The sequence below is a fragment of the Mauremys mutica genome, chromosome 21, assembly GCF_020497125.1.
Source record: "Mauremys mutica isolate MM-2020 ecotype Southern chromosome 21, ASM2049712v1, whole genome shotgun sequence".
NCBI lineage: Eukaryota > Metazoa > Chordata > Testudines > Geoemydidae > Mauremys > Mauremys mutica.
In genome coordinates, this window is record NC_059092.1 from 11,032,844 (window position 1) to 11,055,289 (window position 22,446).

Here is a 22,446-nt window from a genome sequence, read left to right on the forward strand (position 1 = left end):
GCAGCTGTTAAACCCAGAAATATAAAATACATGTTTAAAAGATGACTCTGAGTGTGTTTAAAAAGAGCGAGAGAGAAGAGGAGTTCAGGGGAACCAAAAAATAGCAGCTTCCATTACGGTAATTAAATGGCAGCATTTAACCTATCAGGCTGTTGCGTGTATGTGAGAGGCGAGCAGGGAGCTGCATTTGAAATGATCACTGTATTCCTCAGGGAACAGAGTAGTTAAATAATTTGTTTGTGAGGTGTGAGTTCAGTGTCGGTAAAGCGAGCATGTGTGTGTTAGGAGCTGCGGGGAGAAGGTGGCAGCGGCTATGTGTTTACAGAGAATACCCTGGGGGTAGGTATTTACTAGCACCTGTGTGCTGTCAATAAGAACACAAGCTGCTGTTGCCTGTTGGTTAAGTTATCAGAGGAGTTGGGGCCTCACCTAGTTCCAGGTATTGCATCATAAAGGCAGAACTTGCTTGATGCCAGGCCGCCTGGGACAGGCACGAGGAGCTGTTAAAGAAAACCAGGAGAAAATGGGGGAAGAAGTGAATGGAGTCATTCTGATGCACTTCAGACACTGCAGTGACTGTAAAGCAGCGGTGGGCAACTGCAGCCCGCAAGCCACACACGGCCCGTCAGGGTAATCTGCTGGTGGGCTGCGAGACAGTTTGCTTACATTGAACGTCTGCAGGCACGGATGCCAGTGGCGAACCACGGCCACTGGGAGCTGCGGGCGGCTGTGCCTACGGATGGTCAATGTAAACAAACTGTCTCACAGCCCGCCAGCAGATCACTCGGACGGGGTGCGTGCGGCCCACGGGCTGCAAGTTGCCCACCAGCAGTGGTAAGTTGTTGTAAAGGATAAGTTGTTCTATCTGGTCATTGCACTTGGCACTCAAGAATGTGGGGGCAGGGATCCCAAGAGAACAAGCTACTGCATAGAGATCTGCCACTTAAACATCACATCAAACAGCAGCTTCTGCTGCAACAGAGAGTAGCCCACTTGTGCCTGGCATCATTCCTGCACTTCGAGGATGATACGGAGTGACAGGAATCAGCAAAGCATGCCCTTCCTGCCCCTTTTATCACTGAGCCCAGCTCTGTGCCGATAATGAGGAAGCTGTTTGTGCACCCCTGTGTGCTGAGAGATGAAGTTTGTTAGCGTTTTGGCCCTTGTTAAGTAAGTTTCCTGTTCAATGCCATCTAGGGTCTGTCTGCCTCTTCTCATCCCCCCCACTATATTTGAAAGATGTTTCATTTGTCTAGAGAGTATTTCCAGACACCAGAACTTCAAGACCTGTCCTGGCACAATGTGAAAGGATACTGGAAAATCTCCAGCTGCCCCACCATCTAGTCTAACGGATGCTCAGTAACATACACACAAATGTTTCTGAATATTCACGCCAGTTTTTAAATGAATTTACTTCGACCATGTTGTTGCCTCTCTTTTATTTGCTTTCTGTGAAGATTCCAGCCAATGAGCTCACTGGCAGAAAACAACCACTGTTCATGGAAAGCAAATCTTGAAATCACAATTGAGTGTTCACCCCAGAAACCTGATTTTAATAGAACCCAAATGCATAAAGGTTTTTTATTATACAAGTAAGAAAACTCTGGAGGTGTATTTGGCATGGTAATCATAACCCTAGAGAACCATGTTTTGTGTATGCCCAGAGAGAGCAATGATGAAACTCCTTTTATACCTTACCACTCAAATACACTGTGTGCGTATGTGTAGTCACCATAGTATTTTCCACTGGTTCATTATTTTTACTATTGTTAGCATGAGTCGTCTTTTGGGCATTTTATCCAGACTTCTTTAGTTTTCTTCGGAACTCTGAAGAACTGCTGAAGACTCATGGAAAAAAACACTCTTGTGTCTAAATGGAACATTTCCCTTTAGATTTGCATGTCCCCTGTATTTTCTGTCTTTCTTCCCTTCTCCTTTATTACTAAGTACACAAAACCCAATACAAAATGTTTGTTTCTTAAAAGTTCATCTGCTGCTGTTTTTTACCCCCGACCTGAGATCAGTGTCCTGTGTGATGACATAGATGGTTGTTTTCTAAATGCATATGAGGTAACCAACAGAATTGTGAAGGTCAGGTAGATATAATTAAAAAATATATTTTAAAATTACAAAGCAGGATTACCTCTTAAATAGAATGTATTTTAACACTTTTATTGGCACCATCAGCCTTTAATTTTACAGGTGGCTAGCTTTGTACTAGCATTCAGCAAACATTGTTTTAATGGCATTTAAAAGATCTAAAACAAAAAAGAATAAAGAAACCAGGTGTGATTTGTAATCTGTAATGAATACTAGCTGCCACGCTTCCTCATATTAATATATTGGCATGTCTCTCACTTTCAGGGAGATGCAAATCAGAGGTGCCATAATAATACCTACCACTTAGATGGATTTTTCCTTATCAAGTTAATCCCCTCAATACCCTGATGGAGTATATAGGTGTGCAACATATTACAGATGGGCAAGTTGAGGCAGAAAGGTGAGGTGACTTGCATGATGCATAGAGGGAATCTGTGACAGAGAAGGATTTAGAACTCCCTAGTTCCTGGCTTCCATCCTGTGTTCATTACTTTAGAGCATTCTCCTGCGGCTTTGGGAATGGGCAGTAGTAGGTAATTGTGCTCATCCCATTACAGCAACACTTCCTGATGTAAGGAGGGCACAATACACATGGCAGTATGTGACTTAGTGTGCCTTTGGTGCGTCTCATTGCCTGTCGCACACTTAAAAGGGTCAACAGCTACACATTTTAGATGTTTTTTTCTTGGCATTAGCCTAGGCTGATTTGTTTAGTTGGTTCATTTGTGAAGTTTAAAATGTTGATAGTAATAGAGGCAGCAAGAAACATCAAGGCAAATACATTCCAATCAATCTTAGCTGTAGAGAGTACTCCCTGATAGCCATTGTGTAATGTAAAATATGCCAGATTCCCTTCCAAGTGGAGCCATAAGAAATTCTAGAGTAAAATAAAGAACCAGGAATGACAATTGAAGACAAGATTTTTCATTCTTTTATACAGAAATTCTGCTATACCCCAGACATCGTAACAAATCCTGTTAAATGATTCTTTAATATGCCCTGAGTTTGCTAGCAAGCTGTCATCAGTACTTCTGTAAGATTTAAGCAGCAAAGAATCCTGTGGCACCGTATAGACTAACAGACGTTTTGCAGCATGAGCTTTCGTGGGTGAATACCCACTTCTTCGGATGTAAGATTTGTTACTCCTAAACCTCAGACTTCAAAAACTCTGGGTCTGGAATTTCATACTAGTCTTCCAGTCCTGCAGGTCAACATGAATTTTCTGATCTAAATTCATTCCAAGTCTTTCAAGAGATGCAGAGCCATGTGGCATAGTGGATAAACCTATACAAGAAATTGGAATTTTTATAAAAGTTTCTTTATGAAAGTTTGGGGATGATTGGACAGTGAATTCCAGAACCACTTTCCAGCAAGGGAATCCTGACCAAAAGAGTTAATCAAGCCTGTCAATCTATAAAATGTTGCCTCTCTTCTCCACCATTCAAAACGTTTCCTCTTCAAGTTAATTTGATCTTACATGGGAACTTTGAAGAAAGGTCCATATGTGGCCAACAGTTCTCGTACCTTGGACTATTGAAGACCTGTGCCTTCAGTTTTCAGTGCTGCGAGCAAGCCACCTTGCAAAGGGAGAGTCTTCAGAGTTGCCCATTGAGCATCATCCTAGCACCTCATCCAAGGAGCCACTTGAGCTTTTGCCGCTGCTTCTGCTGCTGCTGGAGCTCCCCTGCAATAACAAAGGAGCTGTTTGAATTCCCGCTGCCTCCTCCAGGGTGCCCCCCACCGTCTTCTGTGCTAGAATTCTATAGTGATGTTAACCAGTCAGCCTAGGTCCTGAAGGGATCAGTATGGCAGGTTGTGCCTTGAAGATGCAAGTCAGCTCGTATGAGTCAGCTCATGTGAGTTGAAAATATAGTTTAATATTTTAGTTCTAAAGATAAGACTTAAAAAAAATCCTTCTGAAATTCAGAGGGGAAGTGGGGGGAATTGTCACCTGGTTTTGAAAGAGAACCTCAAGCTTTTCCCTCTGTACCCCCAAAATACTGACATTTTCTCCTCTTCCACCCAGAAAAAATGTTCTCTCAGATTGTACATCAGCCAAACGTCAGTATCGTGCTAATCATTCGCTGCTACTAAATAACTTTTAAAGAGTTAAAGATGGACTTTTTTTCACACACAGGAACTGTATGAAAGTTCTTCAACCTTTCTGTTTCTTGTTAAGATTGGCAGCCATGCTGCTTTCTATAGCTAACTTTTTTAAACTAAGGTTTGGTGAGGGTTTTCTTCCCCACCTCTCCACCCCCGATAATACAACTGGTTAATTTGTGTGCGGTGTAGAACAAAAACTATTCAAGTGTCAGAGAAGTGAGTCCATCGTAGAAATAAATTGCCTTTTCCTCCTGGATCCTTCGGAACATAAGTTCTTAGTGTGGTCCCCACTTTAGCAAAGAATGGATTTCGTGGACTACCTTCCAATCTCATTTTCAGTCACACAGCATCCCTATGATGATTATAGCAATTGCTTACCAGAAAAATTAGGATTAGGAAAATATTGCTGTAATTTAATTGTGTTTAATGCAATTACCTTTTTGTCCTTAATAAAACCCCAACCAAACAACTGATCACACTGTGTCTTTATCTGTTCTTAATGTCATCTTCCCCTTCCATGCATTGTTGTTATATATTCTTTGTATTGTGACATCACCAAGGAGCTCCATTGATGGATCGCGGCCCTGTTGTGCCTGGTGCTGTCCAGACACAGAACAAGAGTCCCTGCACCAAAGAATTTACAATCTTAAGTAAAGGACAAGAAAAGGCAGGTGAATACAACAAATTGACTGAGTCCTCTCTCTCCACGCACATGCCTCTTTGCTGTCTGGTTCCCTTTTCCCCTGCATGTGTGCTACAGCTCTTAGCTACCGACTCCCTGAATATGCTGCCCAGTCTGTAGGTACCCTTCCCTCTTGTTCCAGCTCCCTTTGTGTGCTGCCCAGATACCTACTCCGCATGATAATCTGCCCACTGGCTCCCCTTCATATGCTTCCTGGTTCCCTGCTCTTCTCCCACCAGCATCTCCTGGTGGTGGCTCTGGTAGTCCTACTGTTTGTCTAAGATCCCCATCGGCACCTCCTGTTACTTCCTCTTCTTTTCCTCTTCCTGTTATTTTAGTCATGGGCCATAATGGAGGCATCTCGGCTGGCCTCTGCTCCTTGTTCCTGCGACATTTACAGGTACCTAGACCCTTTTGATGCCTGTAGTATCAGCTTGGAAAAAAGGAGCACCATGGTTCAGTGGACAGGGCACTGGACTAGGACTCATGGGAAGAGGGTTCTCTGCCATTGACCTGCCTTGTGACTTGGCCAAATCACCTCCCCCCTCTGTCTCTCTGTTTCCTCCCTCACCCATGCTCTGTCTTGTCTATTTAGACTGTGAACTCTTAGGCAGAGAGTTCCCCTCACTATGTGTATGGACAGCACCTAGCACAATGGGGCCCTGATCTCTGTTGGGGACTCTAGGCACTACTTCTAATACAAATAAAGTAATGAGGAGGAGGAGCCAGCACCATGTGACCTGCCAGCTGTCCATGTGCAAGGACTCTCAGACCACAGTATGTGATCTGATGTTTTGGAACAGGAATTAGTCGCTAGGTGCATCAGGAGTCCATTTCTCTGAATACAGAGCCCTACTTCCAAGGAGGCCTGGTCGTAGTGGTAACAAGTGTTTATATTATGAGAGCATTAGGCTTATTAGGTTAGCATCTAACCTCCTCTATTATCTGGGGTGTTTAGAGGGTGGATTTACATGCTGGCCCTCAAGCAAATGTTCCTGAGACGATTTAGTCTCGATCATCTTCCATTCTTGGTAAATTACTCTACCTTGGAATTGGGTTCCTGGCGTGGACTCCCCTAACCTCAATGTGGAGCTGCATTGAAAATCACTTCTGTTATCTTGAGGCTCTTGGCCCTGCATGTGGCAGTCTCAGGCCATCTCCTCTCAGAGTCAGTTACACAACAGAGGGCACAGTCTCACAGCCCTTTGCTGTGACTTTAGCTTCCAGCTTAGCCAGGTAGGCTTCATCCAGCATGGAAGGGAAAGCTTATCTGTAGTGGGCAGAAACTGTCCTCTCCCCTTGCTTGTCCCATCATTCTGATATCAAATTTCTGATGATAGAAATGAAAGGCTGCAGGCAAGAGACCTAAAAGTAAATATGGGAGGGGAGGAAATTCTCTTCCCCCCCCCCTGGAATCTCTATATAGATTACATAGAGGGGTAGCTCACTTCTGTCTTGTTTGCTGGTTTTACCACTACCCAGAAAGACTTAACTTTAAATTAATGGAGATATCCTATCTCCTAGAACTGGAAGGGACCCTGAAAGGTCATTGAGTCCAGCCCCCTGCCTTCACTAGCAGGACCCAAGTACTGATTTTGCCCCGGATTCCTAAGTGGCCCCCTCAAGGATTGAACTCACAACCCTGGGTTTAGCAGGTTAATGCTCAAACCACTGAGCTGTCCCCTCATCTAATAGACAATTGCTTCCTTGTAGGGAGCTAACTAAGAGACAAGTCCCTATCTGTTTTTGCATATAGTAGTGACATAGGAATTTGACCATATTCAGGGACAAAACTTTGAACGCTCTGTAACTAAGACCATGAGCACTTCTGATCCTCTCTGAGCTTGTGCAAAATCTGTTATAACCAAAGTGAGCAGTTTGTTGATTCAAAGGTGATGAGTTCAAATCCTGTTGGGGCCATGATACTGCATCCAGCAGCCTCACAGAATTTTGAAATAGATAAGACCACCTATATTACATCACATAATCAAACCACTTCCTCCTCCTCCATGATTGTTCCCTATACTCTATTTCTAGTGATTTATCTAATCTAATTTGGGTCCCTGAAATGTATAATTTAGTACTGGAAGCCTTTGCTTTGGCTATCCTCCCTTTTTTCCTGGGTGGGACAGAGATAACATACTTCATACAAATGGAGAGCTCTCTTTGCATTAGAAGAGGAAGACTTGACCTCTCTTATGACAGGCAAAACTGTGTCTCCTCTCCTTTAAACCACCAATGAAATACATTTTGCACTAGCTTATAATGCTGTGATTTATGCTGTGATATGCTTTGCAATAACCCAGTGTCCTTTTGCCTTTGTGTTGATTTTTTTTCTCTCCTATATTTAATATATTTTGTGGGCATCTTAGTGCATGGGTGTTTACCCAAAATGCCCATGGGAGACAATGCTCCAAGCTTTTCCTGCTTCTTAAGGGGAGAGATCTACCATTTTCTTGGGTGTACCTATTTTTTTATTTTGTAAATTTATTTTTCTGTTTTTGTTCTTTTGCTGCCACTTTTTGAAATAGCATTAACAAGGGGCGTATTTCAAAATAATATACACAATATGTATGTATCTCTGTCTGTTTTGTCTGTCTGTCTGTCTCTCTCTCTCACACCCACACCCACACCCACACACACATATACCCAGTAGCAACTTTTTCATACTATATTTTCAACTTCTCATATTTAGAAACAAAGAAGAAAAGTTGCAGCACTTGTGCCTGGTTTTTTATTTAAAGATGCACTAAACCAGCAGTCAGCCCCTTCTTGTTCAGGGTGGAAATACTTTGATCCAGTTTTCCGAAAACAATACTCATTTCATGAGAATATTTAATCAGTAGAAAATAGGGAGGATTTAGTTTGTTTGTTTAGTATTTAACCAAGTGAATAAGGCAGATTAAGGGGGGGGAGGGGACCAGACCCATAAACAAGGTGATATATAATATTTTTTTTCGTTCTCCTTTTAAATAAATACCGATCAGCTTTATGTTCGGAGACAATAGGAGCCGTTGGCTTAAATTTGCAGTTTACTGTATTTATGGCTGTAATATCAAGGTGCTGCCGTCGTAATTTCATGCCCCAATGAGAAGAGCAAGGTCGAAGCAAATGCTTCCATCGGCATCTGCTAACACACTAACTCATAAACAAGGCCCGGCTGGATCAGGTGGCACGGAATAATACAGGCTAATGAAATACAGCACAGCTTTCCATTACTGTTAGTTTTTACAGTGTCGTCATTACGTGTAATTTATGTTTAAAAAATTCAATTTTATACAAGGCTCTGGGAAATAGGGGTCTGCAGGTCACCCAACGACTTTTAACGGCTCTGAGAGTCCTTATTGCACTCCACTGTTCCAACAAAATGTTAATAATAAATAAAAATTTCCCCCCTGTTTTACTTTTTCTTCTTTCCCTGGCTGAGTCTCTCCTTCTGCCTTTTTAATTTTGAGCACTTTAAAGAGAGTTTGGGGGTTTTAGGCATTTGGGGGTGTCTCCCCCACCACTCTGATATTTGGGGAGGCAGCAACTGCCTGCTCGTTCTCCCTCTGTCCATATATCAATCACTCAGGGTCCTGTAAATGGAGTAAACATGGCTGAGGAGAGGGAGATACTTAACAACCTCTCTCCCAAACCCTCACCCTCTGACATTGCCCTCCTCTCCTCCATTACACTTCATTTTATTATAGACTCCAAAAGCCCAGGAAGAGAAACTGCTGCCAGGGTTTTTTTAATGGGGAAGGGCGGGGAGTATGCCATTTTTAACCCTTTCCTTTCTGGGTGCTCAGCTGAATATTTAGCTTTGTGCTGTCAATCAGGTTTTCTCTTAATTGAGTGCAAGATAACTGAGAGGAAGGCAGTGTTGTCAAGTCAGGATGCTGCTTAGAGGGACCTCTGGCACATTAAACAGTTGTGCAGAAATAAATAAATAAATAAAATATAAATAAAGTTCACAGTTGTGTAATTAATGGTGCCGTAGATTATTAAAGCGGAAATAATTCAAAGCACTCTAAATTAGTTTGAAAATTGCTTTACTTTTTTCCTTTCTCTGTTTGACAATTAAACTAGACTGGTCATTTTCATGTTGACATTCAGGTTCACATGTGCTTGTCCAATACTGGAGTTAAAAGTGCATCTGGGAAGTGTTCAGATCCAAATAAATTACTTCGTTTAAATGTAGAAAAAAAAATCACAGAGATGTTTCTATTGACCTTGGGTTTTGGTAAAACCTTAAGCTGAAATTGACCTGATGTTGACCCTTTATCAAGGACATATGGAAGGAGAAGGATCAAGGGACTGTACCGTTGACCCCAGTGAAATGTATGAAACTCTCTATGAACTTTTTCAAAGGACTGTGTGTTGGAGGAAAAATAGTACTGGCATATTGATTAAAAGGATCCAGGTAGCAGTGCGTGGAACTGACGCTGAACAGGTGGAATCATTAATGTGGATCAGATTCCAGGATGCTTATATGGTGATTCTGTTAACTGTGATCATGTTCTTACGAGAACAGGTGACTCAATAGCTTTCAGGAACAGGGGACTGTAATGTCATTTCAGGATACCTGCTGATAGGTCTTCCTTTCAGTTATGTGATTTGATACAGGCATCATGCAGACAGGTGATTCATTGCAACTAAACAAAGTCAGCCAGTTTTGTTTTGTTTGCTTTTTAACAGAAACAGCGAGGGGAGGGGAAAAACCCCACCTGTTTGTCTATGTAGAAGTGCAGGTGTGGCGACAACCCCTGGAGCCAACCGATCAGACAAAGTGAAAGTAAAGCCGGCTTTTGAAACGACAAAAGAATTTGACTCAACATTTTTTTCTGCTGGGGGAGGGATAAAGTTTCTCATCCTTTCCTACTGTGAAGTTTTCTTGTCAAAACCAATTCTGCCTTCAGAGAACTAGTGAAAATCCTGTTGCTTGAGTCACTAAACTCAGTGAAGCTCTGACAAGTATTATGTAGGGAACAATACAGGATGGGGAATGAACAAAGTGCCCTAACAGGAGCATATGTTGAAGATTAAAAAGTTTTAATAGCTCATTTAGTCCATCTCCCAGCTCATGCAGGGTTTTCCCCTACTGTATGTTATCCTTATATTTTATCTAGGAAGTGCTGGCCCTGTGATTGAGGAATGGGGCTGGGACACAGCAGATCAGGGGTCAGTTCCCAGCTCTCCCACAGACTAACTGTGGGCTTGTCTTCATGTACAGGGCTACAGCGGCACAGCTGCTGTAGCGCTTTAGTGACGACGCTACTATGCTGATGGGAGAGCTTCTCCTGTCAGTGTAGTTCATCCACCTCCCCAAGAGGCGGTAGCTGTGTCGGTGGGAGAAGCTCTCTGGTCGATATAGCACTGTCTACACTGCAGGGAGGGGGTGGATTAGGTCGCTATAACTACTTTGTTCAGGGGTGTGGATTCTTCACATCCCAGTGTGACTTAGATATACCAATATAGGTCTGTAGAGTAGACCCAGCTTGTGTGATCTTGGACAAGTCACTTTAATCTCTCTGTGCATCACTTTCCCAACTGTAAAATCCCAGGCGCAGAAGGGACTTTTACCTCCCTGCTTCATTCTCTAATTTGTTTTGATTCTGTGTTTAACTACAAGTTACAGAGGCTGGGTGGTTTTCCTGAAAATCGGAAATGGCAACAATAGTGAAGTTCCTGAAAGAAAGGCAACAAGAACATCTGAATGCAAAGCACTGCTGGGTGTCAGATAATGCAAATCAACACCCTCAAACCTAAAAAGAAAATTTGATGACTTTATGAAAATTATGACTAATTCTTACAAAAGCAGTGGCTCTAAGGAGGAATGAGATAGATGGATCAGAGATGGGAGGTGGGGGAGGTTTGCATTCTGAAGGGCTGTGAAGACATCCTTCTCGGCTCAGTCCTTTCTCAGTACCCTCTGTGGTTAGATTATTCCTTGCAGATAGCAATCAACTGGAAGGAAGTGTGTGTCTAATTTGCATGAGATTATTTAAAACAAAAAAAAAGGCCTGCATTAGTCAGGGTGATGGTAAACAACGCAAAGAGATGCCTTTTATAATATAGCCGTGGCTCAGCTTTCAAAGCCAAATATAATTCACTTACAATTGGCAGTTTCCTTTATTGTTCCTTTTAACCTTTTGGATTCTGCATGGTCTTGATCTTGCTGCAACTCCAGAAGATCTAAAATGTTTGCCTTTCAAACTGGGGGGAGGAGAGGGTTGGGGGGGGAGAAATCTTCTATTATACTGATATGATTCTATTGACACAGTCGTCCCCAAAGACAATCCTATTAAGCACAAGCCTTTAGATTTTGTGGCACTGTTGTACGCCCAAGAGAGATTGTGTTATATTTGGGTTGCTAAATTCATACTAGATAAGAGAAATGAACAAGACTGTGAATGCTTTTTAGATGCCGCTATGATGAAGGACTATACATTCTTAGTGGAAGTTGTAGTGGGAGGCGAATGGTGGAAGCTGATGGACTCTAGAACTCAAATTGAGGTTTGTTGTCCATGAATCAGCACCAATCCAAGAAGAGCCAAGTAGTGGAAATATTCTTCGGCCATGATACATGGTGAACATAGTGACCTTGTGTCACTTACACCAGCACTTTCTCTTCTCTAAATAGCTGATGGGCTCTACTGAAGTATTGTCTCTGGGTAGTACCAAGACCCTTGGCTTCATTTTGGCTTAGGCAAGCCAGAAGGGGCATAGGCGGAGGGAGATCAAGTTATCTGAATTTGTTTAATAAAGAGCAGTCCAGCCATCGTGGTAAGTCAAGACAGGACACGGGGGAGGAGGGGTCGTGCAGGGAGGGTGGGCTAGATGGATCCGGTACAGAAATTCCAATGTCCTTATATTAATTATATAATTTTTTGCATTCCCAAACCTGGAAAACAAAGTTAGACATACCTGAGTTTGGAAAAAATGCTACTGGGGTGTGTGGGGGTGTGTGAGGCAAATTTCAATCCAAAGTGAACTTTGATGGCTAAATTATATACTGCTGAGAAAATACTTTTACAAATATATTGTACATTTTTGTTAGCATTTGTGAAAAGTGCCACACTGACAGTGTTCAGTCTCTGTGCTTGATACAATCTTGTCCTCTGCTTATTAACAGGGGGACCAAAATGGTAGTGTTTTCTGTGATGCAGACATTTGTTGACGAGTAATGTGAATGAGACTACTTCATGGAGGCCACAGAATAGTCGTTGGATGGTAGCAACTTTCACTCCCTCCTGACTTGTGCTGGATTCAAACCAGCAACCTAGATATGAAAGGCTCCGTATCTCATTACCATTCACATGAGCTTTTCCTTCCCTGGTAAAACAGGATTTTGTAATGGAAATAGTGACACTGTCATGTCACTAGTGGGCATGACCAGAATAATGCAAGAAATTTTATCTGTAAAACTTTCTTTTTCCCAAACAGGCTGAGAATTGAGGGGGTGGGAAACAATGAGCATTATTTCCTGTTCTTTTCATAGCCCGAAGATCTCAAGGACAAAGTATCCTCCATAACTAACTGTATGTTCCTCAATGTTAAATGTTATCACATCTGCTACCTTTGCATGGAAATAGAACAAAATGCCCCTTTTTAGAGAGAACCACATTTGCAGCCAGCAGCTAATATTGGCTTGTGTGTCTGGCTCCAGCTTTATAAAATTCTACAGTTGCTCGTGATCTACAATGCTGGCATCTGCTTATGCTCTCTCTTCTATTGAATAATTATGAACTGGTTAAAGCCGTTCCTTTCTTATTAGGACTTTGCTTTCTAACATGGTTTAGATACCATAAATATTGCTACTGGGACTTTAAAATAGAAGCCTGAGTTGATGTAGACCATCTCTCTTTGTTTTTCATGTGTCTCTTTCTGAGTCTCTGCTCTGATGAGGCATGCATCCAACACAGGTGGAGTGTGTGTGTGTGTGTTGTCTGAGCACAAGACTGGGGGCCAGGAACGTCAGATTTAGTATCCTATTTCTGACACTGACAACTCCATGTGACCGTAGACAAGTCACTTAACCTTTCTGTGCATCAGTTTTCCCATTGTAAAATTGGGATAATAATATGTAACATAACTCACAGGAATGTTATGAAGATCAGCTAATAAATATAAAACCCTCTGAAGATCAGAAGCATTGTCAGTGCTATGCATTAATAAGTAGTAGTCCAGAGACAGCCTCAAACAACTGCTTCTGGCAGTGGTGTTTGTGTTATGGATTAGTCTGTTCTATGTGGATGCACAACGTACAGTCAGATTTCACATCCTAGGTTAACTTTTCCAAGCAGGAGTAATGCTCTCAGAATCCTGGATGTGTCCTATATTACTCCTCACTGTGATGTTAAGTGCTCTGCGGGGGAAGTTCCAAGCATTCTATCCGCCAATAGTACCAAGAATAACCATGTGGCAGTACTCTGCCAATCTCATGCTTGAGAAAAAGTGCTCCCTCTGATTTCTCTCCCCACTCTCAGCTTCAGGCCATCTTCCTGGTTGTCCTGTCTGCTTGGAGCAGCTTTCCAAGGGAGCCAAGTGGCCTCTCTTCTCCTCCAGATCCCAGCCCCCTTGAAATTTGTTTCTTTTGCAAGCCCTGCTACTCTGATCATCTCACTCCCAGTATTTCAACACCTTCTTGCATAAGCACCCCCATGTGGTGGTGATGCCTGAGCTAGATTGTAAGCTCCTCAGGGCAGGAACCTGGCCTTTTACCTGCTTTTGTGTGCTGTATATGGCATTCCACAGACATTGCACACTCTCCCAGGCCCCACATTGTGGTCTCCATCCTAGCACTGCATTCTTTTGCTAGAGCACATTTTCTCCTGTTGAAAAAGCCATCCAGCTGTGCTTGCTTCCTTCACAGATGCTGGTCATCATGAATCTTTCAGCTGCTGTTCTCTTTCCCCTCTTAGGGCAAATTCTCTCCATATGTTGTGGCCGCTTACAGATGGGCACCTTCGCATTTTCCAGTGACAGGAAAGACTGCACCACAATGTACCATGTGTGCAGCATGGCTACAGCGACGTGCGAAATAAAAACCAGGCTGGCCTAGGGCAATGTAATCAGGCAGTAGTAGGCTGGGACAGTGCTAATCTGAAAGTTTGAGCTTGGCCTTGTTTTGATCTGTTTTGTTAGTTTTATTTCCTCCTTGCATTCTGTGTCCCATTCATACTAATCACAGGCAGTCCTGATTTTTTCTTTTTATTTCTGCATTTGTCATAAAATAAAGCAAATTATTCCCGTCTTTGGAAACGATCTAGACTAATTAGTCGTCTAACCCAATAATTAGTTTTTTGTTTCCCTGTCTGTTTTCATGCATTATTGTTGGTTTTTTCCCCGTTTTCTTTTTTTTTTTTACACCATTACAGATTAAAATGAGCCACATTTGCAGTTGATGGTATCTTTTTTTCGGGGGAAGAGTGGAGAATTGCAATAGAAAACTACTTCTAAAGCAGCAATAAACTCAAGGATAAATTAAGGAAATTGAATGAGCCACATTTGGAAGCAGTGTTGAGGCTAATATTCTGTCGCTTAAGGTTAAATTGCAACAGAGAGAAGAGAGGGAGTGATTTTAGTGAATCCAAAATCGGGGAGGCAGTGCTGCTCGAATCACTACCAAAATCCTTCTGCAGCTTGAAAGGGTTCTGCCAGGCTTGCAGATTTAATTACAGGCGCATCAAGTGAGTAAAGATGCTAAACTGATCTCGTTTCCTCTTCTCCCCCAGGACTGACAGATGAAGAAATTGACCTGGCTTTCCAGCAGTCGGGCACTACCACAGATGAGCCACAGTTGCTGGGTCCTTCCGCACAGCTGGTGCCAACGCAACCCCCTCACCTTGTGCCCTACAGTAAGTAGCCTCTTGAAAGCACCTGGTCTTATCATTTTATGCAATGATTTTGCTATCCTATTCCCTATCTGCTTTCTTACCTCTGTACTCCTTTAATGATACTAGCTTGCAATGCTGAATCCCAGGAAACAGTGGAATCTGCTGTGGTTGTTTCTAGCAAATATCCCACTTGTTGTGAGAATCACACCCCTGATCTTACTTGAAATACACTTTTTAATTGTTGATGAAAGTGACATAAATACACAGCAGACACAATGACAAGATGGTGTCACACAAGGCAGCTGAGGTACAAGCTATATTAGTCCACAGACTAATGTGGTAAATTACAGTCTGTCCTTGCTTATGCTTAGGAAGCATGGTGTAGAGAGATCTAGTTTCTGTTCCCATCTCTGCCGCTGACTGACTGTATAGCTCTGGACAAGTCCCTTAACCTTTGTAGGCCTCATTTCTTCCCCCACCCTAAAATTGGGGGCTAGTACTTCCCTACCTCATAGGGGATTTATGAGATTGAATTCATTAATATTTGAAGAGTAGAATAAGGTCCTTGGATAGAAGGTGCTATAAAAGTGCAAAGTTATTTAGTTATTTATTTTACAACGGAACCTATATAAGAGTTCACCTTTACTAGGCAAATTCCTGCTTTTAGGAATCCATCACAAACTATCCAGAAAGGTACTGAGTATAATTCTGCTCCATGTTCATTGGAAGACTTACCTCCCATAAGTGACTGATTTTTATAATTGATCCCTTGAGTAGTTGCTTAAGACAGATGAATAAAGAATTTCAGCAAACTAGATTGTAAGTTCTTCAGGGCATGGACTATGTCTTCCTAGTGTGTATGCAAAATCTAGAACAGGTCCCCACCTGTGATTGGGACTCTGGGTGCTATGGCATTACAAATAATTATAAATAATAATGGTGCTTATTTATCTTCAAAAACATTTTTCCTAGTGTTATCCAATCACACCCCCAATCTCAAAGAAGGACTGCAAAATGTTGGGGTATACTGGGTATATGTGTATATATGGCTGTTATATTAAAATACACACACACACACCATTTTTAAAGTCCCAGTGGAATCTCTGTAGACTTAAGATTTACGTATACTTTTTGCTAGGTTTGTTTTAAGATGCAAATGTATCTAAGCTCCATGCAATAAAAACCAAAATGCGCACACCATTAAAAATCCATCAAGAGGAACTGTTCAGCTCACATGTGTGGCTGGCAGTTTGAAAAGCAGTTCTTCCTTCACTTACCTGCCAGGTACCAAGGACTGAGCTTGTTATTGTTCCTACCAGTCAGTAGCTCCTAAAACAGTGTTATTGTGATGATGTTGATGCCCTCTGGTGTTGCAGGTAATGCACCCATCTACCCGTGTCCTTTCTGTGGTCCAGCAGATAGGGAGTCAGGTGACTTGGCTGCTATGCCTAGCTCTGTCACTGGTTTAGCTGTGTGACCTTGGGCAAATCACTTAACTTCTGTGCTTCAGGAACCCTCTCTTGAAACAGGGTTAATGTTACTTACCCTCCTTTGTAAAGTGGTTTCAGATCTTAGGATGAAATGCGCCATGTAAATGCTAAGTGGTGGTGTTATTGCCTAGTGAGGCATAAAGTGTTCCTATTGTTTGCACTGAACTTGGCGCTTTATTTAAGCCTCATGCAAGGTACAACATTGTTTAAACACAGTAGCGGAATTCGAGCACAGTTCCACACCCCGTGTGCTGACTTGCACTGGGTGGGAGTGGTTAGTTTATGGCACAATGTAGCTATCACTAGAGTTGGTCCAAATTGACCTCCCTCATTCCGACATACCTTGAACTTTGGGGTGGCGAGAGGAAGGTTTGGAATGAGAGCTTTGCTGTCTGTAATGGGCTGCACAAGAATCTAGATTCCAGTGCCTCCAGACATTTGGGAAGGGGGGTTGAAATATGAATTTTGTGTCTCAATCTAATCTCTAGCTCTCATGGTCACAGAAAATAACCCCAAACCAGACCCTCACTATCTTGGTCAGGGAAACTGTACTTAGCCCCATATTAGTGACAGCTGTGTCCAAGTGCAGTTTTAACCAGCTCAATTCAGGACCCAGCGCAGACAGGGTCTTTGCTCTGTTTATGTCATAGAGTCCCATTAAAACCACCAAAGCTGTGAAGAGGCACATAGGGTAAACTGGAAAACAATGCCAGCGTTGCCAGCCCTCACAACTTTATCACAAGCTTTGAGCGATATGGTGTTTCTCCAGCTCTTGTTGTTCCGCGAATCGAGGCGAATCTCTGCTTTTTAAAAAAATGTATGTTTCTAGCTTTCCTGATTGCACAGATAAGCTTGAAAACATGGCCCCTAAAGGCTCAAAAATGAGAAGGCAAATGAGAAGAACTCAAAATCTCATAATTTTAAGCCAGTCTTGTGATTTTTTTCTTTGAGACCCGACTTTTGCTTTTTGAATGTTTGGGGTTGGCAACAGTGCGGGGTCTTCTACTTGTGAACCAAACACTACGTTTTCTAGCAATCCCAAAGCACATGGGATAGCACAAAGGGGGCCAGCTTAGGCAGTGTCCTACCCCTTTGTCCTTCCCTCATTGCTTCTTTGAAGACCCTTGTATGTACCCTGAGCCTCTAAGTGTGGTTATAAAAAGAATAATAGTGCAATGAAAAAGATGCATGCCTAACCTCACCCTTTGGTTGCATTGCTTTTGCCATTCCTCTTGCCCCTCCCTTGCTGGATGTTGTCTAGTTAGATATAGGCCTGTCTCCATATCTGCCCATACAGCGCTTTGCACGCTGTTGGAAATGCACAAGTAATAATCTATGAATTGCCTTATGGCTGGCGGGTTACACTCTGCTGCAGGACGGAGTGTCCCTGCAGACTTGGCCTGATGATCTTTTAAGGTAGCTTATTTGCTACAGGCAGCTTTATCTGTTGGACGGTGAGAGCTTGATGGATATTTCTTCAAAGGCCCACATCTGCCCCAGGTCAGTTGTTTCCATGATAGTTTACCAAGCCACTTAATCTTTGGTAGATTCATCAGGTGCTGCACTGTATAGGAAAGAACCCATTTCTGCTCTCTATCTACTCTATGTTCTTACATGACCCTCACCACCATAGTGTCTGAGCGCCTCTGTAGGTAGTGCTCAAAAGTACCCAAGGGACAAAAAAGACCAGTCAAAGAGCTGAACTTAAATCCTCTGAGCCTCACCAGATTCCACTGTGCTTGGGCTCCTGCACTCTTGGTAACGCTGTCTGTTCTGAAGGAGATGATGCAGGAAACAAATTATACGATTTAAATACCTCTTGCTGCATAGATTGTGCTGGGAGTGGAGGCAGTAGAGTAAATTCTGATCTTTCATTGGCAATAGCTATTAGCCATATAAGTACTTAAAAAAAAAAAAAAGCTTTGTAAGTCTTTAAAAATAGCATAGATCTTGCCAGAGGTAGAAGCTATCCCTGGTTTGTCTTTAGAGCAGCAACAGTAACTTTTGGGAGGCAGAGGGAATTAAATTCCTCAAGTTTCCAGTGATTGTCTTTGAGCTTGGTGCCTCCTGTACCGTTTCACCCCTTCTCCAGGGGGGTAATTCTTTCTCTCCTTTCCTGTACTTTTGCCAAGAGGTGTCAAAACTGCTTTTAAAAAAAAAAAAAAAGCTTGATTTTGATTAATATAGAGAAACAAGACTTTGCCTGACTGATAATAAAACTGATAAATGACATTTGAATTACTTGTAGCGGTAATTTATTACATAAAATATCTTTTATTTGACATGCGATTAGTTGCTGGAAGCATCACTCAATCTGACTAGTTTAAACATGCTCTGAAATGAACCCCCAGTAAAAAAACAACAACAAAAAAAAAACGGGCTGTCTGCTCCTGGTGTTATGAAATACACTAATCTGGGAGTGAGGACAAAAATCTGACTTTAAATATTTAAATGATTAATTGGGTTTATATTTTTTTACCTTTCTAGCCCCCTTAATTACAAGCAAACTCAGAGGAGTTTCTGAGATAGATGCGCAAAGCTGTTTGCTTATCACCCAGGGATTGTCTACGTCCCTCGCCATGACTCCATTCATGCAGATTTTATACAGACTTCCTGTGTGACCTTGGGCAAATACCTATCAAGCTATCACCGTCCAGTAGATGAAGCTGCCTGTAGCAAATGAGCTACCTTAAAAGATCACTTAAACGTTCTGTGCCTCAGCTTCCCCATCTGTAAAAGGGAGCAACATCCCTTCCGTGCCTCACCGGGGCTTGTGAAGATTCATTAACATTTGAGACCCTCTGATAGAACACTTAATGGAAGTGGCAAGTGTTATTTTTCTCCTTTCCCCATGACTAGTTCAGAATAGAAGCTAGAGAACCACAACTGTGTGTCTCGGTGTAATGCAATATTGGCCTATGGAAACCTTGAGTGGTGAGGGACAGATGGAAGCCTAGTATCTCCAGTGATGAATGAGGGAAGCACTACTCAGTTTCTGACTGAATATTAGGGTTTGAAGGACTTAGTGTTTTTCACTTCCTTCACATTAACTCATTGACCCTCACAGCATAAGTCTTACTATTCCTATTTTACAGATGGGGAAACTGAGGCACAGAGGTTAAGTCAAGGCAGTTGGCAAGTCCCCAAGAATGTAGAAGGAAGTCAGAGTAGGAGAACTCAGGAGTTCCAAGTCTCAGTCCTGTGCTTAGATAACAATTAGTAGAGAGAGAGCCTGAGAGGGGATCTTAAGCACAATTCTGATTCCGTGTGGCCTTCCCCTCTTTGTAATATCACATGGTCGATGTAGAGTCCTCCCTGTGTCCCTCTCCAGTTTAGTTTCTTTCTCTCTCTCTCCTTTTTTTTTTTTTTTGCCACAAGACGGAATTGTTTCACACATCTCTAAAACGAGTAAAATGGCATTTCAGCTTCTTGTCTTTATAGACTCTCTGAACTTTAGGAAAGATCATTCTGGTCCCTTTTCATTAATAATGAAAACCAGGGGGCAATAAAATGTTCTTAGCACGAGCATTACAGGAACACAGGGAGAGATGAGAGAGGTGAAAGGGCAAAGCTGACAGGGACCTACAGGTGTCTCTTAATTCCACCGGAGGTCAGAGCAGCTGGGAGGTAGGTGGGGACAACTAAGGGAGGCCTGACAGTCCATGCACAGGGCACATTTGGGACCCATAGCACCTCTGGGATTAATTAACCCTGTATGGTTGGGAGCTCACCATCGATTGAGTTACTTTGTCATGGAAGGATGTTTTTAGTTTGGGGTTCAGTGCAAAGAACTGGAAATCCAAGGAGATCCAGGGTTCAAATCCAAACAGAGCCACTGATCCCCAAGAGTGACACTAGATTTCCTTTTGTCTGATTCCAGCCCTAGTTGTGATGAGATGAGATTTAGGATGAGAAATGGGATTAGAAAAGTTGTGTTATTAAGAACTGGGTGTCGTATCTTGAGCAGAGTTCTAGAGACATTAAAATGGATAAATAAGAGATTCTCAAATGCTAAAGCTGCAGGTGCTGCGCTCACAGAAATTGTTGGTTCCCCACTCATTTAGCTCTGCAAACTACTGTTGTTCATCCATTCTACCAGTTCAGGTGGCACAGGCTTTGTTCTGATTCATTCAGATTTCCACTTGGTGGATATGGTGGGAACCATGTCGTAAGGTAGCAGGTTCCCATGATGCCTCCTTAATGGGCACATTTTCTATCTGTAGAACCTGGGGGGCTGGGGTTCAGAAGAATTCCTGCAATGAGACACCTGCAAGAAGGGGTAAGCAGCAGGAAATCTCCATGGACAATGAGTAGGGCCCTACCAAATTCACGACCAAGAAAAACACATCACGGACTGTGAAATCTGGTCTTCTCTCCCCCCCGCAATGAAATTTGGTCCTTTGTGTGCTTTTACCCTATACTATACAGATTTCATGGGGGAGACCAGCATTTCCCAAATTGGGGGTCCTGACCCCAAAGGGAGTGGCAGGGGAGTCCAAGGTTATTTTAGGGGGGGTTGCAGTATTGCCACCTTTACTTCTGCGCTGTCTTCAGAGCTGCGTGGCCGGAGAGTGGGAGCAGTTGGCTGGCGCCCAGCTCTGAAGGCAACGCCTCACCTGCAGCAGTGCAGAAATAAGGGTAGCAATACCATACCATGCCACCCTTTACTTCTGAGCTGCTGCCTTCAGATCTGGGCAGCTGGAGAGTGGAGACTGCTGACTGAGGGCCAAGTTCTGCAGTCAGCAGCCTAGAAGTAAGGGTGGCAATACCATATCATGCCAGCCTTACTTCTGTGCAGCTGCTGGTGGCGGCTCTGCCTTCAGCGCTGGGCTCCCGGCCAGCGGACACCACTCTCTAGCTGCCCAGCTCTGAAGGCAGTGCCACCAGCAGCGCAGAAGTAAGGGTAGCAGTACCGCAACTCCCCCTACAATAACCTTGTGACCTCCCCCCCAACTCCTTTTTGGGTCAGGACCCCTACAATTACAACATCGTGAAATTTCAGATTTAAATACCTGAAATCATGAAATTCATGATTTTTAAAATCCTGTGGCCGTGAAATTGAACAAAATGGACCATGAGTTTGGTAGGGCTCTAGCACTGAGCAAGCGAGATAGAAGAGAGGCAGGTTTCCAGTTATCTCCACCAATTAATCCTCTCTCTCCCAGTTTGGAGGGGAGACTACGTTTCCTAAACGCTAGTAGGTTACGTGAAAATTTGGATCTGTCTGGTTAGAGGCTGCCTGCCAGCCTTCGCCTCTTTGGTGACTGGCCGCATCCTGCGACCAAACTTTAGGAAAGATCACTGCATCCTCTTTATTATTCATGAAAACCAGGGGCAGTACAAGATTCTTAGCAAGAGTGTTATGGGAGCCTGCAAGGGGAAGGTGAAAGGGTGAAGCTGGTGGAGAACTACAGGTGTCTCCTGATTCTACTTGCAGGAGAGGAGCAGACTGAATCTTTGCTTTGCTTTGATGCTTTATGCTCCTGTGCAAAACTATGTGTTAAGTATCTCTCACTCCTCTTCCCACCCTCTCTAGTTGTCTTAGTGCATATTCCGGCTCTCCTACCTCTGGCATGTCTTGGCCCTTGCTCTTAATTCAGCCAAGAAAGCCATGGAATCCCCATTAGTGCCTGTATTCTAAGGAAGCCGTCCATAAAGACTGACACACAACACTTCTAGCTAGTCCTCCTTGTAAACCCACTCAGCCCCTCCCCCGCATTCAGGAGTTCCCCCCACTTCTAGAGAACATTGCTCCTTTCTCTACCCCTCCTCCACTTCCTGAGATTTCTTCTCCTTCCCCAGTTTCAGAAACAGTGATCTGTGAAAGTGCTCACAGCTTGCTCTTATGGGGTAGACTAAGCTAATACTAAGTGCAAACACTTGCCAGGGTCAATGCAGCAGAGATTTGAGAGTCCTCTCCAAGAAAAGAGCAGGAAGCTGATGTGACTCTTAATTGCCGGTGTGATTTTGATCCCCTCCTCACTCTCTCTGGAGTTACCCTGAAGTCCCTGTTAAGCTTTAGGAAACAGGAGTTGACACCACCCTGCCCACCTTTGCCTGAATTAGGTGTTTGGGTGAGATGCATGCAAATCCCCAAAGGCCTCGCCGCGTGCAAGTTCTGACCATGCCTCTCTCTTGCTTTTGGCTATTAGGTCCCCCGGGCTCCAGATGGCGAGACTATGGTGCTTTGGCGATCATTATGGCAGGGATTGCCTTTGGCTTCCACCAGCTCTACAAGGTAAGCGGT

The 22,446-nt window shown here is 43.2% G+C and overlaps 1 protein-coding gene across 2 annotated transcripts in view; it reads left to right on the forward strand.

Annotated features, from left to right (window-relative positions):
• The window catches only part of PEX14 (peroxisomal biogenesis factor 14), a 101,199-nt gene that overhangs the window by 64,465 nt on the left and 14,288 nt on the right, over positions 1-22,446 (forward strand). For both annotated transcript variants that reach the window (XM_044996566.1, XM_044996565.1), the window contains 2 exons: positions 14,608-14,730; positions 22,352-22,437. In XM_044996566.1, the coding sequence (XP_044852501.1) occupies positions 14,608-14,730; positions 22,352-22,437 (209 nt within the window). The remainder of the gene's footprint in view (positions 1-14,607; positions 14,731-22,351; positions 22,438-22,446) is intronic.